The sequence below is a fragment of the Carcharhinus amblyrhynchos genome, chromosome 24, assembly GCF_965287045.1.
Source record: "Carcharhinus amblyrhynchos chromosome 24, sCarAmb.v2.hapA, whole genome shotgun sequence".
Lineage (NCBI taxonomy): Eukaryota > Metazoa > Chordata > Chondrichthyes > Carcharhiniformes > Carcharhinidae > Carcharhinus > Carcharhinus amblyrhynchos.
The window spans coordinates 8,702,132-8,724,359 of NC_137347.1; the positions used below are offsets into that span (position 1 = coordinate 8,702,132).

General features: G+C 45.2%; 1 protein-coding gene across 1 annotated transcript in view; it reads left to right on the forward strand.

Annotated features, from left to right (window-relative positions):
- epha10 (EPH receptor A10) overlaps nt 1–22,228 on the forward strand; it is a 548,838-nt gene that overhangs the window by 509,415 nt on the left and 17,195 nt on the right. The window contains exons 10-13 of the mRNA XM_080211320.1: nt 5,644–5,769; nt 6,748–6,933; nt 10,867–10,928; nt 14,330–14,533. Coding sequence (XP_080067446.1) covers nt 5,644–5,769; nt 6,748–6,933; nt 10,867–10,928; nt 14,330–14,533 — 578 coding nt within the window. The remainder of the gene's footprint in view (nt 1–5,643; nt 5,770–6,747; nt 6,934–10,866; nt 10,929–14,329; nt 14,534–22,228) is intronic.

A 22,228-nucleotide genomic window follows, 5' to 3' on the forward strand; every position in this document is an offset into this window, starting at 1 on the left:
TAACCGCTGCTCGGAAAACATCTTTTAAACCACGAGGTGAATCAATACAAAAGCATCTCCACTTACTGCTGCACAATTTTGTTAAACTTCTAACACCCATTCAGCCAAGAAAGGGTCATCTGTTCACTGCACATGAGATCATTGTGATTTGATTTGGTCCTACGTAAGGTATTTCCATTACGCTTATGCCCTGTGGTGGTGAGTTCAGTCATTGAATGCACCATTGTGCAAAAACTGACTGGATAATGGACAGAGACAGGATTGGAGCGTTGACCCGCACAACATAAGTATAATAGAAAGATGACAGCATACTGCAATCAATATAGACATAGGAGTGGAGGATGTTAAGTCAGAAATTGCACTGTCATATTTTGATACGACTCCGCAGGTGAACACCATACATTGAAGAGGAGAGAGGGTGCCAGTTTGTAATCAAATGGAGAGACCACATTGAGTGCAAAGCTTAAACCTCATGAATCGGAGATCCGTTCCCACTGCCTTTTCTGCTATGAATTTTACACTAGCTGTCCTCGAAATCATAGAAACCCCACAGTGCAGAAGGAGGCCATTTGGCCATCGAGTCTGCACCGACCATGATCCCACCCAGGCCCTACCCCATATCCCTACATATTTACCCACTAACCCCTCTAATCTACACCTCTCAGGGCACTAAGGGGCAATTTAGCATGACCAATCAACCTAACCCGCACGTCTTTGGACGTTGGAGGAAACCCATGCAGGCACAAGGAGAATATGCAAACTCCACCCAGACAGTGACCCAAGCCGGGAATCGAACCCAGGTCTCCGGAGCTGTGAAGCAGCAGTGCTAACCACTGCGCTACTGTGCTGTCCTCCCATGGATAGTCTGGAATCTGTAACATGATCCTGATGTTTCTATGCTAGAGATGGCAGGGTGAATTTGGTAAAAAGTCTGACAACACCAGGTTTTAGTCCAACCGATTTATTTGATAATCGGTTGGACTAAAACCTGGTGTTGTCAGACTTTTTACTGTGTTTACGCCAGTCCAACGCCGGCATACCCACAGGGTGAATTTGGACATGAGATTTGGCACAAACCAGGTAAAAATCATGTTAGCTGAACATTATATGAGACACACAATGGATCTATTGTATTGATGTCAATGGAATCGAACTCCAGGTAGAATGTAGAACTAGCAAGTGATGTGATGCTGATCATTTTGCTGCTCTTTCTTTATTTGTTCAGAGGACAAGTGTGTCACTGGCAAGGCCAGCAATTATTGCCCATCCCTGACTACCCCATGTCTAGCTTTATAGTCAGTTTGGCTCGTTAAGGCCAAGAAATCCCTTTGAAAAAGTGACTTGAATCAATGCTGGCTGGAGCTAATAGTTGATGTAAACATGTGTTAAGCAGATGACTTTTATGTACGTGAGTTTATTTCCTGCCTTGCCACACATTAGAAAATGGCCACGTTCTTCACAGTAGGCACAAGCTCCTGATTTCCAGGGTCTTTGCTCAACAGGAATGGGATAATAATGAGCTGGAAAGGATCAATTTCTTCCTCCCAACATGGATGCTACCACATATATAGGAGCCTTGTTGTTGTATCCACAAAGGACACAAGGCATCATTAACAGATCTCAAAATGGGCTTCGTGGAACTCAAATTTCCCCAGTGAGCAAACTCAATGAGACATGAGCAGTGGGCGTTTCAGATCCGTGGTCGCAGGCTGGATTGGGGTTATGTCATTCTGGAGCACTGGTTTGAGTTGATGTAAATCTTGGGCGTGACCCTTTCCTTTATTTCAATAACGTGGAGGACTGGCCTAGGCCAGGTTGTGATAGACCTCAACACAGGCTGTTCTGAAGCCTGCCCCTCTCAGATAGTAACCTATCTTCAATATGGTGACCTCTGTGGGACCCGCATACAATTTTTGGTGCACCGATGGGCAAAGCGCGAGCCACACAGATTACATTCAATGCTACCAGAGGCAGAACTGTTGACCCAGTGATCCTTAAGGGTGGGCTAGTGTTGGTCACTCAGAAAAGGGGAATTTTAAGATTTCCTTTTTGAAACTTTTACGCGGCCAGGACAGGCATGCCTTAAGTTTTCGTGCCCTCTCCCCAGACTCAAACATTCACCTCCACTGTTGCCCCCCTCCCACCCCCGTCCAACCACTTTGAAAATACAGCTGAGGTCATCCTAGCATTGGAACCTGCTTCATATTGAATTGGAAGCAAATTATGATTGACTCCACAAGAGTCTTCGGCAAATATTAACCAACCTTGTTTCTCTTTGTGCCTGTCACACTGGGAAATGTCAGAATGAAAATACACTTCTTCCATTTCAAATTACTTTGAACTTTGGAAAGGCTCAGAAGGGTTTTTTGTCAGGAGCCAGCTGTCAAAACTCAACACATAAAGCCTAAGCAGGCAAGAATACAAAAAGAGCTAAAAAGTTTTTTTTTTCTGAAAGTTTATTTACTTTTGTCACAAGTAGGCTTACATTAACACTGCAATGAAATTACTGTGAAAATCCCCTAGTCGCCACATTCTGGCGTCTCTGGTGTACTGAGAGAGAATTTAGCATGGCCTAACCAGTATGTCTTTCAGACCGTGGGAGGAAACAGGATCACCCGAAGGAAACCCACACAGACACGGGGAGAACGTGCAGTCTGTGCACAGACAGTTATCCGAGCCGGGAATCGAACCCGGATCCCTGGTGCTGTGAGGCAGTCGTGCTAATGACTGTGCCACTGTGATGGAAGCCTAAAGCATCTGTGAATATGTGGCAGCTGAACCCAACATCCGAATCCCTTTTTGATGGCTGATCAAATGGAAGTAGTGTTTCACGTGGCGGCAGAGTGATGCAGGGCAGTAAGTAGCAGGATTGAAATGAGGAGAGTTGAAGGAGCAATGAATGATTCACTCTGATGGTTCACGTGAGCACACACTTTGCACCTGGCTCCCAGCTGATTGAAATTGCGTTCCCACCAGCATTGCCAGGAAGTTATCTGAGAGTTTGATGCTATCACTCTATATCACAATGATGGCTGCACTTTAACATCATGCACTGGCTATAAAGCACTCTGAATCCCACCATGCCCTTTGGATCTTGTACTTTAAATCAATGTTCTTTCATTTTTGCTTTCAAGTTAAAAGCCTTAAAGGTACTGGAAAACACAGAATACAATGTTTAGCCAACACTAATTTTTAACACTTTTGTTACGTTGCATGCTTTCGGTGGAATCCTGCACTCTCCCCTACTCTGATGCCAAGAAAGTGTGGGGGGGTCCTTAAGTGGGCAGTTAATGCCTGGTTAAAGGTATCATTCCACCGCCCATTGGGAGAGGATGACAATGCAGAGAGACTATTGCTGTAAGAGGTTGCCTTAGGACTCCCAAAGTAACGAGGTTTAAACAGTACAAATTTTTAAAAGTGCTTTGGATTAAAAGCAACTGACAGCTTTCTACCTCCCAGATGCTGGATGAATTGGTAATATAACCAGGCAGGAGTAGACCTAAACGGGCTGTTGACATCTACACTCCAGTTGTAGCTGGGCAGAAACTCATTCATTAGCAGCTTTGCGTTTCAGGGCTCTGGTACCAGCTATTGTGGGTGGACAAAACCCATGGCACTCCAGTATTCCATGGTACTGGGCTTACTGGTTTGTCCCTCGGGGGAAGTGGTAGGGTGGATGAGGGTCTGGGGGGGTGGGGGGTGGTGGCGGTGGTTCTAGGTTGTGGCTGCGGCATGGGTTCTTCATCCACTTGCTGATCAAAAACTCGGCACTGAACAGCCAACATCCTGTCTTTTTTGCTGACTTTTCCCCCTCGTGACCCCAGCACGCCACCCCCTTCTGCCATTACTCATGTCTGGCCTGAGATCCAGAAACAATCTGAGGCCTCGGGTGGGTGCAATACCAAATGTAGCCAGCATCTCCCAGAGGCAGTGCAATCCATTACAGATGCCGGCCTCTGGTTGGTGCCTGTTGGTGAGGGGGGCTTCCACCTCTGGGTCCTTGATCCCAGTGAAGGCCTATCCCCACCCCGTTAAATGCCTGATTGCAACAAAATGCGATAGACCTTCCCATGAAGAGTTGATTCTGGTGGCAGCTCAGTCCCCCGTTGTCTCCGCAAGATTCCATTGTTTGTTTTGAAGCAATAGACTGAAGGGGATAAAAATGTCGGTTGAAAAATATTGGGAGATTTTAATCATTTTATTTTGCAATGTTCAGCTGTTGTGGCTATTAGTGTTATTGACTGAACTACAAACATTGTTTTTAATATATGATTTTTAATAAATTGTGATTCATTGCGCATGGGCGACAGAAAATTGGCTGAACTTCAAATAAATACACTTCTGGGATATCAACTTTATCAAGAGCAATGTAGATGATAGTTATTTAAACCCATAACTGGCCCTGGTACCAATCTCACCCTTCCTCCATTCCTCTTCAACAACTTATATCATAAAACATTTTGAGGTACTTCACAGGAGCATTGAAAAATTTGACATTGAAACCACCTCCTGAGGTCTCGAGCATCACGGTCTTCAGCCAGTTCAGGTCATGCCACATGATACCAAGAAACAGCTGAAGGTGCTGGGTACTGCAAAGGCTATGAGCCCTAACTACATTCCAGCAATGCCACTGAAGACTTGTGCTCCAAAACTTGCTGCACCCCTAGCCAAGCTGTTCCAGTGCAGCTGCAACACTGGCATGTACCCGGCAATGTGGATAATTACCCAGGTATATGTCTAGTGTGCAAGGAACATGATAAATCCAAATCGATCCTTTACTGTCCATCAGTCTACTTTCGATCATCAGTAAAGCAAAGGAAGGGGGTCATCGATAATGCAATCCAAGCAGCACTTATTTAGCAATAACCTGCTCACTCATGTTCAATTTGTGTTCCGTCAGGACCCTGACCTCATTACAGCCTCATTCCAAATTTGGACAAAAGAGCTTTTGTCCACCAGCAGTGAGGTGAGAATGAAGACAGCTGCACAAGAAATACTTCCTCCTGCGATTTGAAATATGCAGAATGGACTTCAGTTTGTCAAAGAACTGAGAGATGGTTTAATTTTTTTTTAATGTTTGTTTATTAGTGTCACGAGTTAGTGTTACATTAACACTGCAATGAAGTTACTGTGAAAATCCCCTAGTCGCCACACTCTGGCACCTGTTCACATACACTGAGGGAAAATTTTGCATGGCCAATGCACCTAACCAGTCTTTCAGACTGTGGGAGGAAACCCATGCAGACACGGGGAGAATATGCAAAGTCCACACAGAGGTGACCCAAGTCGGGAATTGAACCCTAGTCCCTGGCGCTGTGAGGCAGCAGCGCTAACCTTGGTATGGACCTTGTAAGGAGTAGAAATGCAGAAGGGTGTAATGGTGTGTGTGTGTTCATTAGGGACTAAATTACATTTATAGGATGCAATCACTACATCTCTGAGACATCTCAGTACTGTACTGAAGTGGCTGCCTGAAGAGACCAGTTCACTGCATCTTCAGTGCATCTAATCATGTTTTGTACAGAGCAATACTAGTCAATGTTGGCTGAGTGCTGAACCCTGCACCAATGTATTACATAACCTGCTGATGTTTAACTCCTGTCTTTACTTCTGTATGAACCTAGGCTGTACTTTTTATTGCAGTTAAGATTCCAAGTCGAAGAACCTACATTGATCCAGAAACTTGTGAAGACCCCATCCAAGCAGTGCAACTTTTTGCCAAAGAATTGGACCTTTCCTGTATCAAAATTGAGAGAGTTATTGGAGGAGGTATTGACGGTTTTATTACATTTTCCACATCGAGAAAGAGGTCATTGGAAGTGTATCTAAAATCAGACTCGAGACACTGACACTGGAAACAGTTTGAGTGAGAGCTAGATGCATCATAAAGCAGCTCAGATCAGCTGCTCTGTAGGGAAGAACAGGTAGTGATTTGTCACATAGGTCGCCAGTGCAACATGTTCAGAGTGACAGCTCTCTAGGAGCATGTCACTCGTTCAGCTTTTTGGCTGGCCTTGGGGCAGGAAGATGTAAAGAAGAAGAGGGGTTTCCTAACAGAATACATTTGCAAAGTCAGTGTTTGCAAAATTGTTTTTTATTCAATAGTTGCAGTATATCCATTCAGCCCAGTGAGTGTGAATTCATATCACCCATCAGCTTGTGAAAGCTTATTCCTATCACATGTACAATCATAGATTCCCCACAGTGCAGAAGGAGGTTATTCGGCCCATCGCGTGTGCACCGACTCTCAGAAGGAGTATCTTACCCAGCCCCAATCCCTGTAACCCCATGTGTGTATATATATATATATATATATGCATCTACACCCTACTAACTAACATATCTTGGGACACTAAGGGGCAAGCTACCATGGCTAATCCTGTTAACCTGCACATCTTGAGACACTAAGGGGCAATTTTGCATGACCAGTCCATCTCACCTGCATATCTTTGGACTGAGGGAGGAAACAGGAGCACCCAGAGTAAACCCACATATCGAACATGCAGACTCCACACAGAGAGTCACCCAAGGCTGGAATTGAACCTGGGTCTTTGGCACAGTGAGGCAGCAGTGCTAACCACTGTGCCACCGTGCTGCCACCCATAATGGCAATCCTCACATCTCAAGTACCCGCAAAGCCACATCCTGCACCCTGCTCCAAGACACAGCAATGACCTCCCGCCCCGCCTCATCTTACATAAACCATATAGTGGAAGGAGCCTTGATGAAGTTTGTTGTCTCCTGCAGGGGAGTTTGGGGAAGTTTGCAGAGGCTGTCTTAAGCTGCCAAGTAAGAGAGAGCTTCCTGTGGCCATCAAAACTCTGAAAGTTGGCTGTTCAGAAAAACAGAAGCGCACCTTCCTGACAGAAGCAAGTATAATGGGGCAGTTTGATCACTCGAACATCATCCGGCTCGAAGGAGTTATCACTAGAGGTAAGTATTTCAGTGGGACGATGCCTGTTACTTCGAACATCTCTGCCATTGCGTATCAATTATAATTGTATAATACATACAACATAGCAATTCAAGGGGGACATTGTGGCAATTTCACTCAACTAATGCTCAGTCTGATGCTCTGGGGACATGGGTTCAAATCCTGGGATGGTAACTGATGGAACTTGATTTGAATTCATACACCTGGAACTGAAAACTAGCCATTGAAATCATAGAATCCCTACAGTGCAGAAGGAGGCCATTCAGCCCATCGAGTCTGCACTGACCACAATCCCACCCAGGCTCATAACCCATAACCCCACGTATTTACTCTGCTAATCCCTCTAACCTACGTATCCTGGGACATTAAGGGGCAATTTAGCATGGCTAATGCAGCTAACCCACACATCTTTGCACTGTGGGAGGAAACCGGAGCACCCAGAGGAACCCCATGTAGACATGGGGAGAACATGCAGTCTTCACACAGACAGTGACTTGAGCCGAGAATTGAACCCAGGTCCCTTGAGCTAAGAGGCAACTGTACTAACCACCACGCCACTGTCTCAGTAGCAGTCATTATGAAACAATCATCATTAAAAACCCATCTGATTCACTAATGTCTTTTTGAGAAGGAAATTTTACCTGCTTTGGTCTACATGGGGCTCCAGAACCACAGCAATGTTTTTGACTCTTAATTGCCCTCTGAAATGGCTTCAGAAGCCACTCAGTTCAAGGGTAATTAGGGATGGGCAACAAATGTTGGTCTTGCTGGTAACACCTGCATCCCATGAAAGGATTAAAAAAAGCATAGAATCCCCACAGTGCACAAAGAGCTCATTCAGCCCATCATCGAGTCCACACTGATCACAATCCCACTCAGGCCCCACTCCACATATTTAACCTGCTAATCCCCCTTACAGTAGGGTCAATTTAGCACGGTCAATCAACCTAACCTGTTCATCTTTGGACTTGCAATTTTAAAATGAAACATGCATGATATAAGGAAATGGACAGAATTTAAAATATCTAAGCTTGAAGTTGAATCACTTAAAGTTATTTTCTAATAATTCTACAACGTGTGTTTTTCAACGGTGGGTAAATTATGTACAAATCAGATTAATTCTTTGGAACGTCTCATTGTGGTTAGATTGGAATGACTGAAGTTCAATGGGATTGTGTCTGTACTGTTTCTATGGTGACACTTAGTCAGGAGGAACATTAATGATCAGTTGCATGGATGAGGTGGGATTTTCTGCAGCTCAACATTGGCAAGGCTGAAGGCACCAGAGGCGTGAAATTCAGATCCGTTGTGCCCCTGGAAATGGCACGACAGAACAGAAGCCGGAGGCCTTTTGAGTGGGCTGCACAGTACATCCGGCTCCTCCTAGTGTGGTCTGTCTAGCATCCCATACTGAGAGGTTTGCTTGAGCCCAGTGCCCTGTGTATGCCAGAAACCAGAAAGTACCCCCAAGATGCCAGTCAGCCCTACAGCTGATCCATGGCTCTCCTTGCAAACTTGCGCCAGGCAAGTACAATCATTGTATTTGCTTTTCACTGACTAAAGATCATGTTGCCTACAACTGGGGCTAGCTTTACTTAAAGGCTTAGACATCCAAATTGCAACTCAGGTCATTTATTGTCTGTTGTTGCAAAATTTCTGAAGTATGTGGAGTTTTTTGGGAGGTTTTGGGATGAGTTTCTGGCTTTGACAGGGATTTTGTTTTTATTAATTCAAGTGAAATGGGTGTCGATGGCTAGGCCAACATTCATTGCCCATGTTTAATTGCCCTGAGAGTGTTGCTGGCTGACTAGGCCAGCATTTATTGCCTTTGGGAGTGTTGCTGCAACTCCACAGGGAGGGAACAGGGTTTGGTGAGTTTTCCACAGGACTTGTGGGAGGAGCAGTGTCAGTGCCTCTGGATCAGCAGCATAATGGAGATGGAGCAGAGGCTGCGGAGAGGATGAGTAAGTGTGATGCCCTCTACCAAGTTGGAGTGGCACTGCCAATTCTCCTTGGCAGTGACAGGAGGGTGAAAACTTGCCCAGAATCTCATTTGGCTTCCTTGACAGAATTTTCTTGCATCCCACTCCGTTCAGGTTCTCATCTGAATCTGCTGCAGCAGAACTGATCTGTGCCTTTGCCCTCTGGGTTGGGGGGAGCTGGTGCAGTTAATGTCCTTTCCCCCGGCCTGGCAGCAGCTCACTTATTCCCAGAAGATTCAACACACGCAAATCTCAACCTGCTGCTTGCCTTTAAGCTACATGCAGGGCCAATATTTTGGCTGGTGGCGGTGAGTGTCAGATCAAACGGTGAGGCTTCTTCATGTTAGCTGGACTGTTGCTGTCTCTCCTGGGTGTGCTGCTTTCTCGGGAGAGTTGGTGCAGACCCGATGAGCCAAATGTCTCATTCTGCACTGTAGGGGTTCTAATGGTTCTATCTCCTGCGCATTGCCTTTCTGTGCATTCCTTCACAGAGCCTTAAGGGGAGTCAATGGCGTAGTGGTATTGTCACTGGGCAAATAATCCAGAGACCCAACGTAATGCTCTGGGGATCCTGGTTCGAATCTCACCACGACCAATGGTGAAATTTGAATTCAATAAAAATCTAGAATTAAAAGTCTAATGAAGACCCTGTTAACTGTCACAAAAAAAAACCTTGTCTGGTTAACTAATGTCCTTTAGGAAAGTAAATCTGTACCCATTGCATGGTCTGGCCTACATATGACTCCAGATCCACTGTAATGCCCTCTCAGTTCAAGGGCAATTAGGGACAGGCAAAAAATGTCCAGCCAGCAATGCCCACATCCAGTGAATTAAAAAAATCATTTTGCCACATTACGGGATCACACTGGGGAGGTTAGGAAGCAAATCTTCAAGTTGTTGCCTGATTGGAGGTTGACGAAGAAAGGTTGGTTATTTTCATTGAACATTGGAGGCTGAGGGGAGATTTAATTGAAGTGTATAGAATTATGTGACGTTTAACTAGCGTGCACATGAAGAATGTATCTGACGAAGAGTTATCCTGACTCCAAATGTTGGCTCTATTCTCTCTCCACAGTCAGTCCTACTGAGTTTCTCCAGCATCTCCTGTTCTAAGAATCATAGAATCCTATGGTACAGAAAGAGGCTGAATAACGATAGCATCCAGTGCCTATCCCCTTAACACCACATTTTTACCCGGCTTATTCCCCCTATCACTAATGGACAATGTATCATGGCCAATCCACCTTTGGACTGTGGGAGGAAACCAGAGCATCCAGATGAAACCCATACAGACACTGGGAGAACTTGCAAGTTCACACAGACAGTGACCCAAACCAGGAATCAGAATCGGGTCCTTGGCGCTGTGAAGCAACAATGCTAATCGCTGTGACACTGTGCCACCCATCACTGGGCCACCATGCAGTTTCACCATTGCAGATTACAGCATCTGCAGTATTTTGCCAAATTCTGTGTTTGTGTTGGCAGTGGTAGCAGGGCGAAGAAGTTAGGAGAATCCTGACCATTGCCTTAAAATTCGCAATTAACACACAATTTCTCCTTTTCATTGTTGCATCATCTACCGATAAATCTCTTTCCAAAAATGTTGAATTCTGTGATGTTAAACCGATATCTAAGGGATGCCCAACATCCCAAGCCTTATTTCACTCATCATGCTGCTTGTGTACAAACTGCAAGATTTACGATGTGCTCTAAGATGGATTATCACCCAAATGCACAAAATATTAGGTGTCGCTAATTTTTCAAAATTATTTAATTTTTACTTTTTTCTTGTTTCTGCTGTGGCTGCAAACTCATTGCAATGATGCATTTGACTGTCAGCAAAGCCCTGCAGTTTGTAAATGGAAAATGCTTTTGTCCAGTGTCTACAATTTTTCACTGTGTGTTTTGTATTGTTACAGATCATTAACTTTGTGATTTTTCCATTTGCAGGTAAACCCATGATGATTGTAGTCGAATACATGGGAAATGCAGTATTGGACTCCTTCTTGAGGGTAAGGCATCAGATTTATTTGGCATTTTTGAGCCAAATAGCTGCTAAGACAAATTGCCTTTGTACCAAACAGCAACCCATAGCACCACACGTCAATGAGATACAATGCAATCCTTCACACCCTTCAAGTTGGTCGTTTACCTGAAGAAAGACCAGGTGGATATGGACTCCCTAAGAACAATAAGAACTAGGAGCAGGAGTAGGCCATCTAGCCCCTTGACCCTGCTCCGCCATTCAATAAGATCATGACTGATCTTTTCGTGGACTCAGCTCCAATTACCTGCCCGCTCACTGTAACCCTTAATTCATTCACTGTTCAAAACGTCTCCTATCCTTGCCTTAAAAACATTCAGTGAGGTATCCTTAAATGCTTACTGGGCAGCGGTCTCCAAACTTCTCAGTACGAGGGGCCACATCGTACATTTTACACATTTTTGAGGGCTAAAGGAAAAAAATGGTTCTAAAGTTAGGGGGTTACTTTAACATAAAAGTTATTTTTCTAAAAAAAAGTGCCAAATAATTTGAAATTCATTGTGATTGGTGACTGCGTTACAGCAGCACACGGCAATTGGCTGCAGCAGATGTCAATCACAATGTGGGTGTTGCGTTGAGCACATCGCTCTACGATTGGTCTGAGTTGCTGCTGTCATTGTTCTCGCTCATATCAGACGGATGGAGCTTACGGATTGGATAAATTAGCTGTCACTCAGTCAATGCAGAGCGGCAATTGGATAACGGATGTCACAATTGCTGATTCGTTTAATGAACTGTCAGTCACAGGGCGGGATTTTCTGATTGGACAATAGGCCAGTAAAGAGGGTGGGGATTCCTATGGGTCCATCAGACACCGCACAGGGTGGCAGCAAATGTCCGGCCTGTGCCTTCTGTCCCCGTGTCCGGGTCCTGAGTCAGCAGCGGGGTTCCGGACGCAGGAATGTTTTTGGCAGCGGGAATCCCGTCCCGTCCCACTGGCTGCGGGCCAGATGTAGCCTGCTGTGGGCCGGATGTGGCCCGTGGGCTGTAGTTTGGAGATCCCTGGTCTAGGGTGAAGGGAAAAGCAGAAAGAAGAATTCCATTTCTTACATGATGTTTTGGACGAAATCTTCTGATATGGGGGAGGTGGGGGGGCGGGAGTGGTGCCTCCAACAAGTGCCATTGCTGATGCACCTTGGGACCTTGAGGGGGTCCTGACATACACACCTCCGTGGTAAAGCTTTGATTGCTGGTTTTACCCAGCCCAGATTGCTATCTCATTCCAGCCACAGTGGGACCACATGGTCTGAACTATAGAGATTTGGTCCTTTTGAGCTCAATTTACCCTGGTTTTTACTTCATGATGTTCACTCACGGTATAAAACCAGCCAAACATTAACTAAATCAGCTGGATTATCAAAGCATTCGATAATCCACAGAAATGGTCACTGCTGCCCAAATAATGTTCGCTACGCCCAGCAATGCCCACATAATGTTAACCTCCCCAATCCCACAAATTCAATTGCTCACACCAGTGGGATTCTCCGGTCCTGCCGGCTGTGCAGTGCTGCCCGTGGGGTGACATCAGTGGGAATTCCAGAAAATCCCGCCACTAGCAAACAAGGCGCCACCTCCTGCTAGCAGGAAACACACAGCTGAGAGGCCGGAGAATCTCATCCAAGATTGGGAGCTGCGTGGCTTGGAAGGAAACCTGGAGGCAAGGTTTCTTGTCAATCTTGGTGTGTGTTAAAAATAACTGCTACTTTTCCCTAGAGCTGGTTAGAACGAATCTATTTTTATGTGCAATGCCTCAGAGTGTCCTGATAGATGTGATAACACGCTACATGGATGTAAGACTCTATATTCCAGTGTTTATAGAGATAGTAAAGTCTCTTTATGAAGACTACATCTTTATACAGGTTGCACCACTGCTAAAGATGCTGGGATAGCTTCTTGCCTCATAAACCTCGATGTTAAAAACAGTAAATAACAGGAGAAGCTTTGACATTACTGCCATTATCCAAATGTTTGTGATCCTTAGGCAGGGTAGTGACAATCTAGAATGTGAGTCCTCTTTGGAAAGCAGCAGGATTTGAAAGCTTTGCCAACTCACGTTACTCGAAAGGCATCAACTGTCAGACTAGTTTGTGAAAGATTAGCTCTAGTCAGCAAAGGACCACAGTCACCCCACTCCATTAGCGAAAGCCAATTGGTTGTATATAACTTGAGGGTTAAGTTATGAACAGCAGTGTCCCAAGGAGTGGTTTCAGCCTTCCCTGAAATGCTCAAGAAATGGATTAACAAATCCCCCGATAATCTGAGGGATCATTCGATCAGAAGTCTGACCTAGACGAGTAGACCATCCTCCAAGAGGAGGCGCTTGTTAATCTTGAGGACGGCATGGTGGCACAGTGGTTAGGGCTGTTGCCACACAGTGCCAGGGACCCGGTTCGATTCCCGGCTTGGTGTGGAGTCTGTACATTCTCCCCGTGTCTGCGTGGGTTTCCTCCGAGTGCTCCAGTTTCTGCCCACAATCCGTACTAGTTAGGTTCATTGGCCATACTAAAAATTTTCGCTCAGTGTTCCCGAGGTGGCGACGAGGGGATTTTCACAGTAATTTCATTGCAGTGTTAATGTAAGCCTACTTGTGATAAAACTTTAAAAAGAGTTCTTAGGCTGAATAGCATTTCCCCCAGAGTTTCTGGTGACATCATTCTGGATGTTTGGAAAAACCCCAGAGACCATTCAGTCACATGGTGTTTTCTAGATGATGCTGGTGGCAATTGGCCAAGGCACACTAGAAAGGTGGGTCCACACCTGAACTCTCAGCATTCCCAATTTTTCCTCTGGAATAGAGCAAACTGCACTCCCACTCCAAGTACTGTCCTGAATTTCACATACCAAAGTGTGGTTCATTCTCTCTGTGTTGTGCTCTTTGTCTGTCAGTTCTCACTGTTCCTCTCGCCCTCGTTTACTCCTGTACGTCATCAAATCAGCCCAATCAAACCGTGAAACTATATTGTAAAGTACTTCCATTTACTTAAAGCCCTCCTAAACTAAAGTTGGCCTCTGATTGCTAAGCAACAGCTCAGTCTTTCTTTAAACCCTTGTTTGTTTTCACATCACAAATTCTCTACACAATGCAGACAGTCTAAATTTAAACATTCAAAATATCTGGTTACTCAATATATCTTCAAATGAATGAAATCAATTGGAGATGAGACCAAATCTTGGTTGCCGGAAGAGATTCTATACTTTGATTTTGTTCTTTCACATCATAAAGGTCATGATTCAGGCCAAGATCAATCTTGTTGGGGTGTGGGGGAAGAATGGAATGTAAATGGTGACTGCAATCTCCTGCCTTGTTTCTGCTCTACTAATGGCTGTATCCACTTAAATAATGTTTTGAAATGATTGGTGTTTCTGCAGAAGCACGAGGGCCAGTTCACAGTTATTCAGCTGATTGGGATGTTGTGCGGAATAGCATCTGGGATGAAGTACCTCTCCGAGATGGGTTACATACACAAAACCCTGGCAGCCCACAAGATCTTGGTCAACAGCAACCTGGTGTGCAAAGTGGCCGGTTTCAGGCAAGCACATGAAGAGAAGGCGGATTCTGTGTTCACAACCATGGTGAGTGGAATAAAGCACCAAAGATCTGCCCAAACTTGGTAAAGGTACCACAAAGTGTTACCATGGCGCACACGTCAGCAGCGGCATCTCAGGCACCTCCACGTGGGCTCCTGCCTGAAAGTACAGTCATTGAAAACTGTGTTGGTAACAGAAGTAGGGACGTTTCATGTAATTTATAAAAACAAACTGAGTCCCATTTGATAGTTGCTTTGCGTACTGTTCCAATTCTGGATGTTACTTTCAAATATAATGGCCTGGATTTTCACTCTGAAGGCAGGCAGGCAGGGGGAGTCGGGAAAATTCCCGGATCAGCCCATTTGCCTCAGGAGAAAGTGCCAACTGTGTGGGTGTGGGTGTGTGTGTGGGTGTGTGTGGTGGGAGTGTGTGTGGGTGTGTGTGGGTGTGGGTGTGCGGGTGGGGTTGTGAGCAGAGGGCGGAGGAGGGTTGGGTTTCAGGGACTGTAGGGACTATAAGGCATGGAGGTGGGCTGTTTAAAAAGCCTGCCTTGGTACTGTGGGATTTCATCACAAAGACCCTTCAAACCTCACCCTCATGCACTGTTCATTGCCTCTCTTGAACGCAGTGCCAACCCTCCCATGGTCCCTCTTGAACCCATGCCAAACTATGACACACTCCATCCACTCCCATTATCCCTCAAGCCACCAGTTCCATGCTATGCTCCATTACCCCCCAACCCTCCCTCTCTCCCTCATACTCCTTAAGTCAAGCCATTGACCCACTGTAAAATGTACAAAACCAATGAATCCTATAGTGACAGTAGGTTTTTATATTAAAAGAAAGCATTTAAAAAAGTAATTTGTTTGTGCATTACTTTCCACTCATTCTTTAAGCTTGGATGAAAGGCCAGCAACCCATTAGTCTTGTTGAAACAGCTTCCCCCAGAGATATCGTTTCTTGATTGACAGGTCTGGCTATCTGATCTCTACAGTTAATTTCACTATCTTTACTTAGACAAGCTAAGTGATTTCAATGGTTTGTGGTTTCTGTTCTGGATACTTTGAGGACTCGGATGATTGAAACTTTTACTGCCTTGTAGCGAGCAAAATGACTTTTTTGATCAATGAATGATTCTTTGAAACTTTCCTACACATTACACATTGGCACCGATTTCGAGTATGGTCTTTTGATGGGAACCAGCCAGGACCCTTTAAAAGCATTCCTGAAAATCAGACAGCCCAAGAATCTGGTTGGGAACCTCAGGAATCAGGACCCAGAGTCATTTTGGAAGGGTTCCCAAGTCATCACAATGCTGTGAATACTCAAGTGGGCCTGTCACCTAACCACCAGTCCTCTTCGGCTCAATTTCCTGATGCCCTTTTGTTCTTTATTTTGCTTTCCACAAACCTGCTTCCTTAGGTTTGTGAGTACTGGACTGGTGGTTAGGTGACTGGCCCATTTTGACAGACTACCTACCATTGGGCTGGATTTTTACTGAGTTGCAATGATTTAGGAGCCATTTGAAATGGGCAGCAGGTCCTCATTCTAAGACTCAGGACCCCAATCTCTTGCTTTCTCTCTTATTCGCTCTCTTTCATGTGCTCTCTTTTCTCTCTTTTTGTCTCTTTCCATCTCATATTTTCTCTCTCACTCCTCTCCCCCTTAATTTTCACAGTCCCATCATCCTTTTCACCCTCTATTCCCTTCACAATACATTCTCTTCTTCTGCAATGGGTGACGTGTGAAACTGCATGGAAATTCTATGATTTTTATTTATTAAACAATTTGCACTGAAATGTAAGAACAACAATATCTGTTATGTAATGTGAATATAAAACTAGGGAGGTCTTGCTGCAACTGTACAGGGCACTGGTGAGGCCTCAGCTGGAGTACTGTGTGCAGTTTTGGTCGCCGCACTTACGCAAGGATATTTTGGCCTTGGAGGGAGTGCAGAGGAGGTTCACTAGGCTGATACCGGAGTTGAGGGAGTTGAACTATGAGGACAGGCTGAATAAACTGGGCTTGTACTCGTTGGAGTTTAGAAGGATGAGGGGAGATCTCATTGAGACGCACAAGATGATGTTGGGATGGATAGGATAGAGGTGGAGAGGCTCTTCCCGCTCAGAAAGGACAGTAGGACTAGAGGGCACAGCCTCAGGATAAGGGGGGTGCAGTTTAGAACAGAGTTGAGGAGGAACTTCTTCACTCAAAGGGTGGTGAATCTCTGGAATTCTCTGCCCGTTGAAGTGGTGGAGGCTGCCTTGCTAAATATATTTAAGACGCAGGTTGATAGGTTTTTGATAGGCAAAGGGATTAAGGGTTATGGGGAGAAAGCAGGAAAGTGGAACTGATCCACTTCAGATCAGCCATGATCTTATTGAATGGCGGGGCAGGCTCGAAGGGCTAGATGGCCTATTCCTGCTCCTATTTCTTATGTTCTTAATATTAAACTACATTTCTTAGGCCATGGTGACTTTATGGCACAAAACAAGGCTTCAATATGAGTTCAAACAGCTCCAGTTACGGGTGTGAATAGTTAAATAGGATCACAGGAGTTCGGAGCAAGTAAGCAATTCAGCCCTTTGAGTCCGCTCCGCCATTCTATACAATCGTAGCTGATCTCCATCTCATCCTAACTCCACTCCCCTAGCCCTTTATCAGAATGAGTAATATATAAACCCCTTAAATTTATTCCTTAAATCAATTATTCTGAGTGTAAGGAAAGATTCACCTATTTTGCGATAACCACATTATTTTGAAAATATTTATTATAAGCTGACTGAAATAGAAGAGGCAGAGAGTGTGGTGTACATGGATGGATCTGTAAGGAGGTATCTCATAGGATGCCTTGGGGAATCTGTCCCGGGGCTGTTACTGTTTGCAATATTAATTCACTTTGAAATGGTGGAGGGAATGAAAAGTCTCAGACTTTTCGCTGGAACCAAACTGGAAGGGATAGCGACCTGCAGGAAGCAGGTTGCGCGAGTACTAAAACAGATGGGTGGATCCCAATCAAAAAGTGCTCAATTTCACTTAGTATGGACAAGTGCCAAGTGATGAGATGAAGCAAGGATAATAATATAAGCTAAATGGTTTTAATCTATGGGGGCGGGGGAGTTGGAGGATCTGGCAATCGATCACTGATGGCACCAGGAAAGAGTGTAACAGCAGTAAGGCTAGCAAGTAGAATCTGGACTGTAAACTCAAAGGGAGAGGGTACTAAATCTCAAGTAGTGCTGGAATTTGTGCTAAGTGCTGTTCTGACTTGAAGCAATTCCCACCTCTATTCATCATAAAATAAAATCATAGAACCCCTACAGTGCATTCAGCCTATTAAGTCTGCACTGACTCTGAAAAGCATCTTACCCTGGCCCTCTCCCTGTAATCCCACATATTTGCCATGGCTAATCCCATCTAACCTACACGTACTGGGATACTAAGAGCAATTTAGCTTCCACTTAATCTGCCTACCTTTGGACTGTGGAAGGAAACCCACGCAGACACGGGGGAAAAAGTGCAAACTCCACACAGATGCTGACCCAAGGCCGCAATTGAACCTGGGCCCCTAGCACTGTGAGGCAGCAGTGCTAGCCACTGTACCGCACTCAGAATAACATGTGACTATTGGAGACAGTACAGTAAAACCCATCCAATTTGATGGGACCATTCAAGCAGGAGTAGGACATTCAGTCACTTGAGTCTCTTCTGCCATCCACTTTGATCATGGCTGACCTTATACTTCCTTTAGTTTGTATCTCCAATGCTTGTATCCAAATCTGCCAGGTCTTCAGTATTCACACAGGCGTGTTTGGTTCCATCTAAAATCATGACTGTCTGAGATTTCACCTGAACTCCAGAAGCTAAGCTTTAAGAACATAAGAACATAAGAAATAGGAGCAGGAGTAGGCCATCCAGCCCTTCGAGCCTGCCCCGCCATTCAATAAGATCATGGCTGATCTGTTGTAGCTCAGTTCCACTTTCCCGCCCTCTCCCCATAACCCTTAATCCCCTCTCTTATCAAGAACCCATCAACCCGCTTCTTAAAAATATTTAGCGAGGCAGCCTCCACCACTTCAACGGGCAGAGAATTCCAGAGATTCACCAGAGATTTCCAGAGATTTCTTGGGGGGAATTCCACATTTCCATTATCCTTTGCGTGACAAATTGTTTCTTGATTTCAGTCATGAGTGGCTTAACTTTGCCGAGAGAATGCTGAGCGGGTGTTTCTAGAACAAGGGAGTGCAGCTTAAAAATAAGGGTGGGCCTCTCATTTAAAACCAAGATGATGAGTGTTTTCTCTCGGAAGGTGGTGGGTTTAGCTCAATGGGCTGGACGGCTGGTCGGCGACGCAGAGCGACTTCAACCGCGTGGGTTCAATTCCTGTACCGATTGAGGTTACTCATGAAGGCTCCGCCTTCTAAACCCTGCCCTTTCCTGAGGTGTGGTGATCCTCAGGTTAAATCACCACCAGTCAGCTCTGCCCTTCAAAGGGAAGAGCTATGGTCAGCGGGAACTATGGTGACTTAACTTTGTTAACCATTTGGAATTCTCTTCCCCAAGCGAGCAGCGGGGTGTGGGCCATTAACTATATTCAAAGCTGAGGAGACAGATTTCTGACTGACATGGGAGACAAAGGTTATGGGTTGGGAGAGGACAGTCAGACAAGTGGGTGTTGAAACTATAATCTTATCAAATGGCGGAGCGGACTCCTGCTCCAAATTCTTGTGTTATTGAATTGAGGATTGAGCTCCCGTGTTCTGGAATTCCTCTACAATGGCAGTAGATTCCCAGGATTTATTTACTCCTTTGTCTGCTCTGTGTTTTGAGATCTCCCCCATATAATCTTCCTACCAAGTGTTCCAACCACATCAAATCTTTTGTGTTTTAAACTCCCCAGTTAGAACCAGCGAATCCCCACAGTGCAGAAAGAGGCCACCCAGTCCATCGAATCTGTACCAAAGCTCTAAAAGCCCATCCCTTTGCCCTATCCCAGTAACCCCACACACTTACCATATGCCAATCCACCTAACTCACACATCTTTGGACACAAAGGGGCAATTTAGCATGGCCAATCCACCTAACCCGCACATCTTTGTGGGAGGAAACTGGAACACCTGGAGGAAACCCACGCAGACATGGGGAGAATGTGCTAACTCCACACAGTCACCCAAGGCCAGAATTGCACATGGGTCCCTGGCATGTTCGAGGCAGCAGTGCTAACCATTGTGCCACCAGGCCACATCCATCCTTCTGTAGTCCAGGGTACATGAATCTTGTGTTTGGGTCTGTACTCGTTGGAGTTTAGAAGGCTGAGGGGGGATCTTATAGAGACATATAAGATAATGAAGGGGATGGATCGGGTAGAGGTAGAGAGATTCTTCCCACTTAGAAAGGATAGCAGGAAAGGATAGAGGGCACAGCCTCAAAATAAGGGGGTGGGGGGGGCAGTTTAGATTGGAGTTGAGGAGGAACTTCTTCACTCAAAGGGTGGTGAGTCTCTGCCCATTGAAGTGGTGGAGGCTACCTCACCGAATATATTTAAGTCACGGGTAGATAGGTTTCTGATAGACAGGAATTAAGGGTTATGGGGAGAAAGCGGGAAAGTGGAACTGATCCACTTCAGATCAGCCATGATCTTATTGAATGGCGGGGCAGGCTCGAAGGGCTAGATGGCCTAGTCCTGCTCCTATTTCTTATGTTCTTACAGCCCTGCTGTTAAATCAACTGTTTTCTGAGATGATATTCAGACCAAAACTTACACCAAAGATTGTACATTCCACAGCTGGATTAATGGATCAGTTAATATTTAATGGCTCATTACCTACTTAAGCAGTTTTAAAGAACCATTTGGTTGACGATTGGCTGCTAATTTTTCACTGCTGCTAACATTCTTAAAAATCATTTGGTTTAAACACGGGTGCTCCTGTAATCCATTAATTATCGGCTGAAAAAGACCATCCTTTTCTCCTGCTTCTCGCACAGAAGAAGATTTTCAGCCCAGAGAAGCCTGTTCAAACTGACATGCATCGGGTTCCAGCTTCATCATCTTACTGTCCTACAAAGCAATTTCTGGGTGAAAAATCCCTTTTATCGGCCAGGTGCTTTCAATGTTCGTGATCATCAGGAAAGTAAAGTGACCACAGATTTCTTCACAGCAGCACAGAGTGAAGGCTGCAGCTTTTCACCTAAGATTTCTAAACCAGGGCCAGTTAGCTCCTTTCTTAAAATTGCAACGTGTTCCTGTTCCTGGTTTCCACATGTTTAACGAACAATTTTGCTTTCTGTTGCACTGTGAAGCAGTGCTCTTTTCTTTATCTATTAATCACAAGTAGGCTTGCATTCACACTGCAATGAAGTTACTGTGAAAATTCCCCAGTCGCTACACTCTGCTCCAATTCGGGTAAACTGAGGGAGAATTTAGCACGGCCAATGCACATAATCAGCACACCTTTCGGACTGTGGGAGGACACTGGAGCACCTGGAAGAAACCCAGGCAGACACAGAGAATGTGTAGACTATGCACAGACAGCGACCCAAGCCGAGAATTGAATCCGGGTCCCTGGCGCTGTGAGGCAGCAGTGTTAACTACTGTGCTGCCCCAAATTACTGTTATTGAAGCTCAAATGCTCATTCTACAATGGCCTTTTAGAGTTGCTGTGTATGTTTTGGATACTTTATGAAAAGAGCTTAAGAAAATGATTTGATGAACACTTTATTTCCCAGTGCATGTAATGAGCCAAGTGTTGTTTTTGTTCTATCACAATGACGTCACACCAGAGCCAAACATAATGAACAAACACATAAAAGCAACAACCTCATCAAACCTCTTGTCCTCATGAAAATGGTTTCTATTTTTCATTCTTATTTGTTTGACCAATGCAACAAAATGAGCATCAGTGTTTTACAGCAGGAACTTCCCCGTTGCTGGGATTATCCAGTCCCCCTGCTGCGGAGGGAGCTTTGGCTAGCGTCAAATTCTGTCTGTCAGTGGGGGAAGGCCATGAAATTGGAGAATCCCACATTTAGTATTGGTAAAACTACAGAGCGGTCTTTGCTCCTGAGTCACAACTTTGTGGGTTCAGTTTAAAAACCTGTGTAGATGCCCCAGTGCCGTACCCAGGGGTGTGCTGCACTGCCGGAGGTGGTGTCTTTTGGGTGAGACGATGGCCAAAATTCTCCAGCCGTTCACACCTGCCACCGCTACCAGTGAACGTGAGACAATCTGGCGTTCAGGCAAATATCCACTCGCTGCAGCTGGGCCAGAAAATCCTGCTGGTGTGAACGGCCGGAGAACAGTGCCCATTAAATCAAGACCACATCTCTCTGAGACCAATTTAGAAAATTCCATGGCACTATTTCAAGGAGGTTTAGGGAATTTCATCCTGCTGTCCTGGCCACTAATTTAGCCCCCTCCCCACACCCCCAACCCCACCCTGAATCTACATCTTTTCATAAAAATCTGTTCATTATTGCATTGCTCTTTGTGGGAGCTTGCTATGCAAATTTTTGGCTCCTCTATTTCCGATGTTACCACATCGGCTACACTTCAAGAAGCACTTCAATGGTTCTGTAGAGTTCCTACAATGCAGAAGGAGGCCATTCGGCCCATTGAGTCTACACTGACCCTCTGGAGCTTACCCCTTCCCCCATCCCCATAACCTAATACACTTACCATGGCTAATGCGCCTTACCTGCACATCTTTGGATGTAAATCACTTTGGGATATCGTGGAATGCA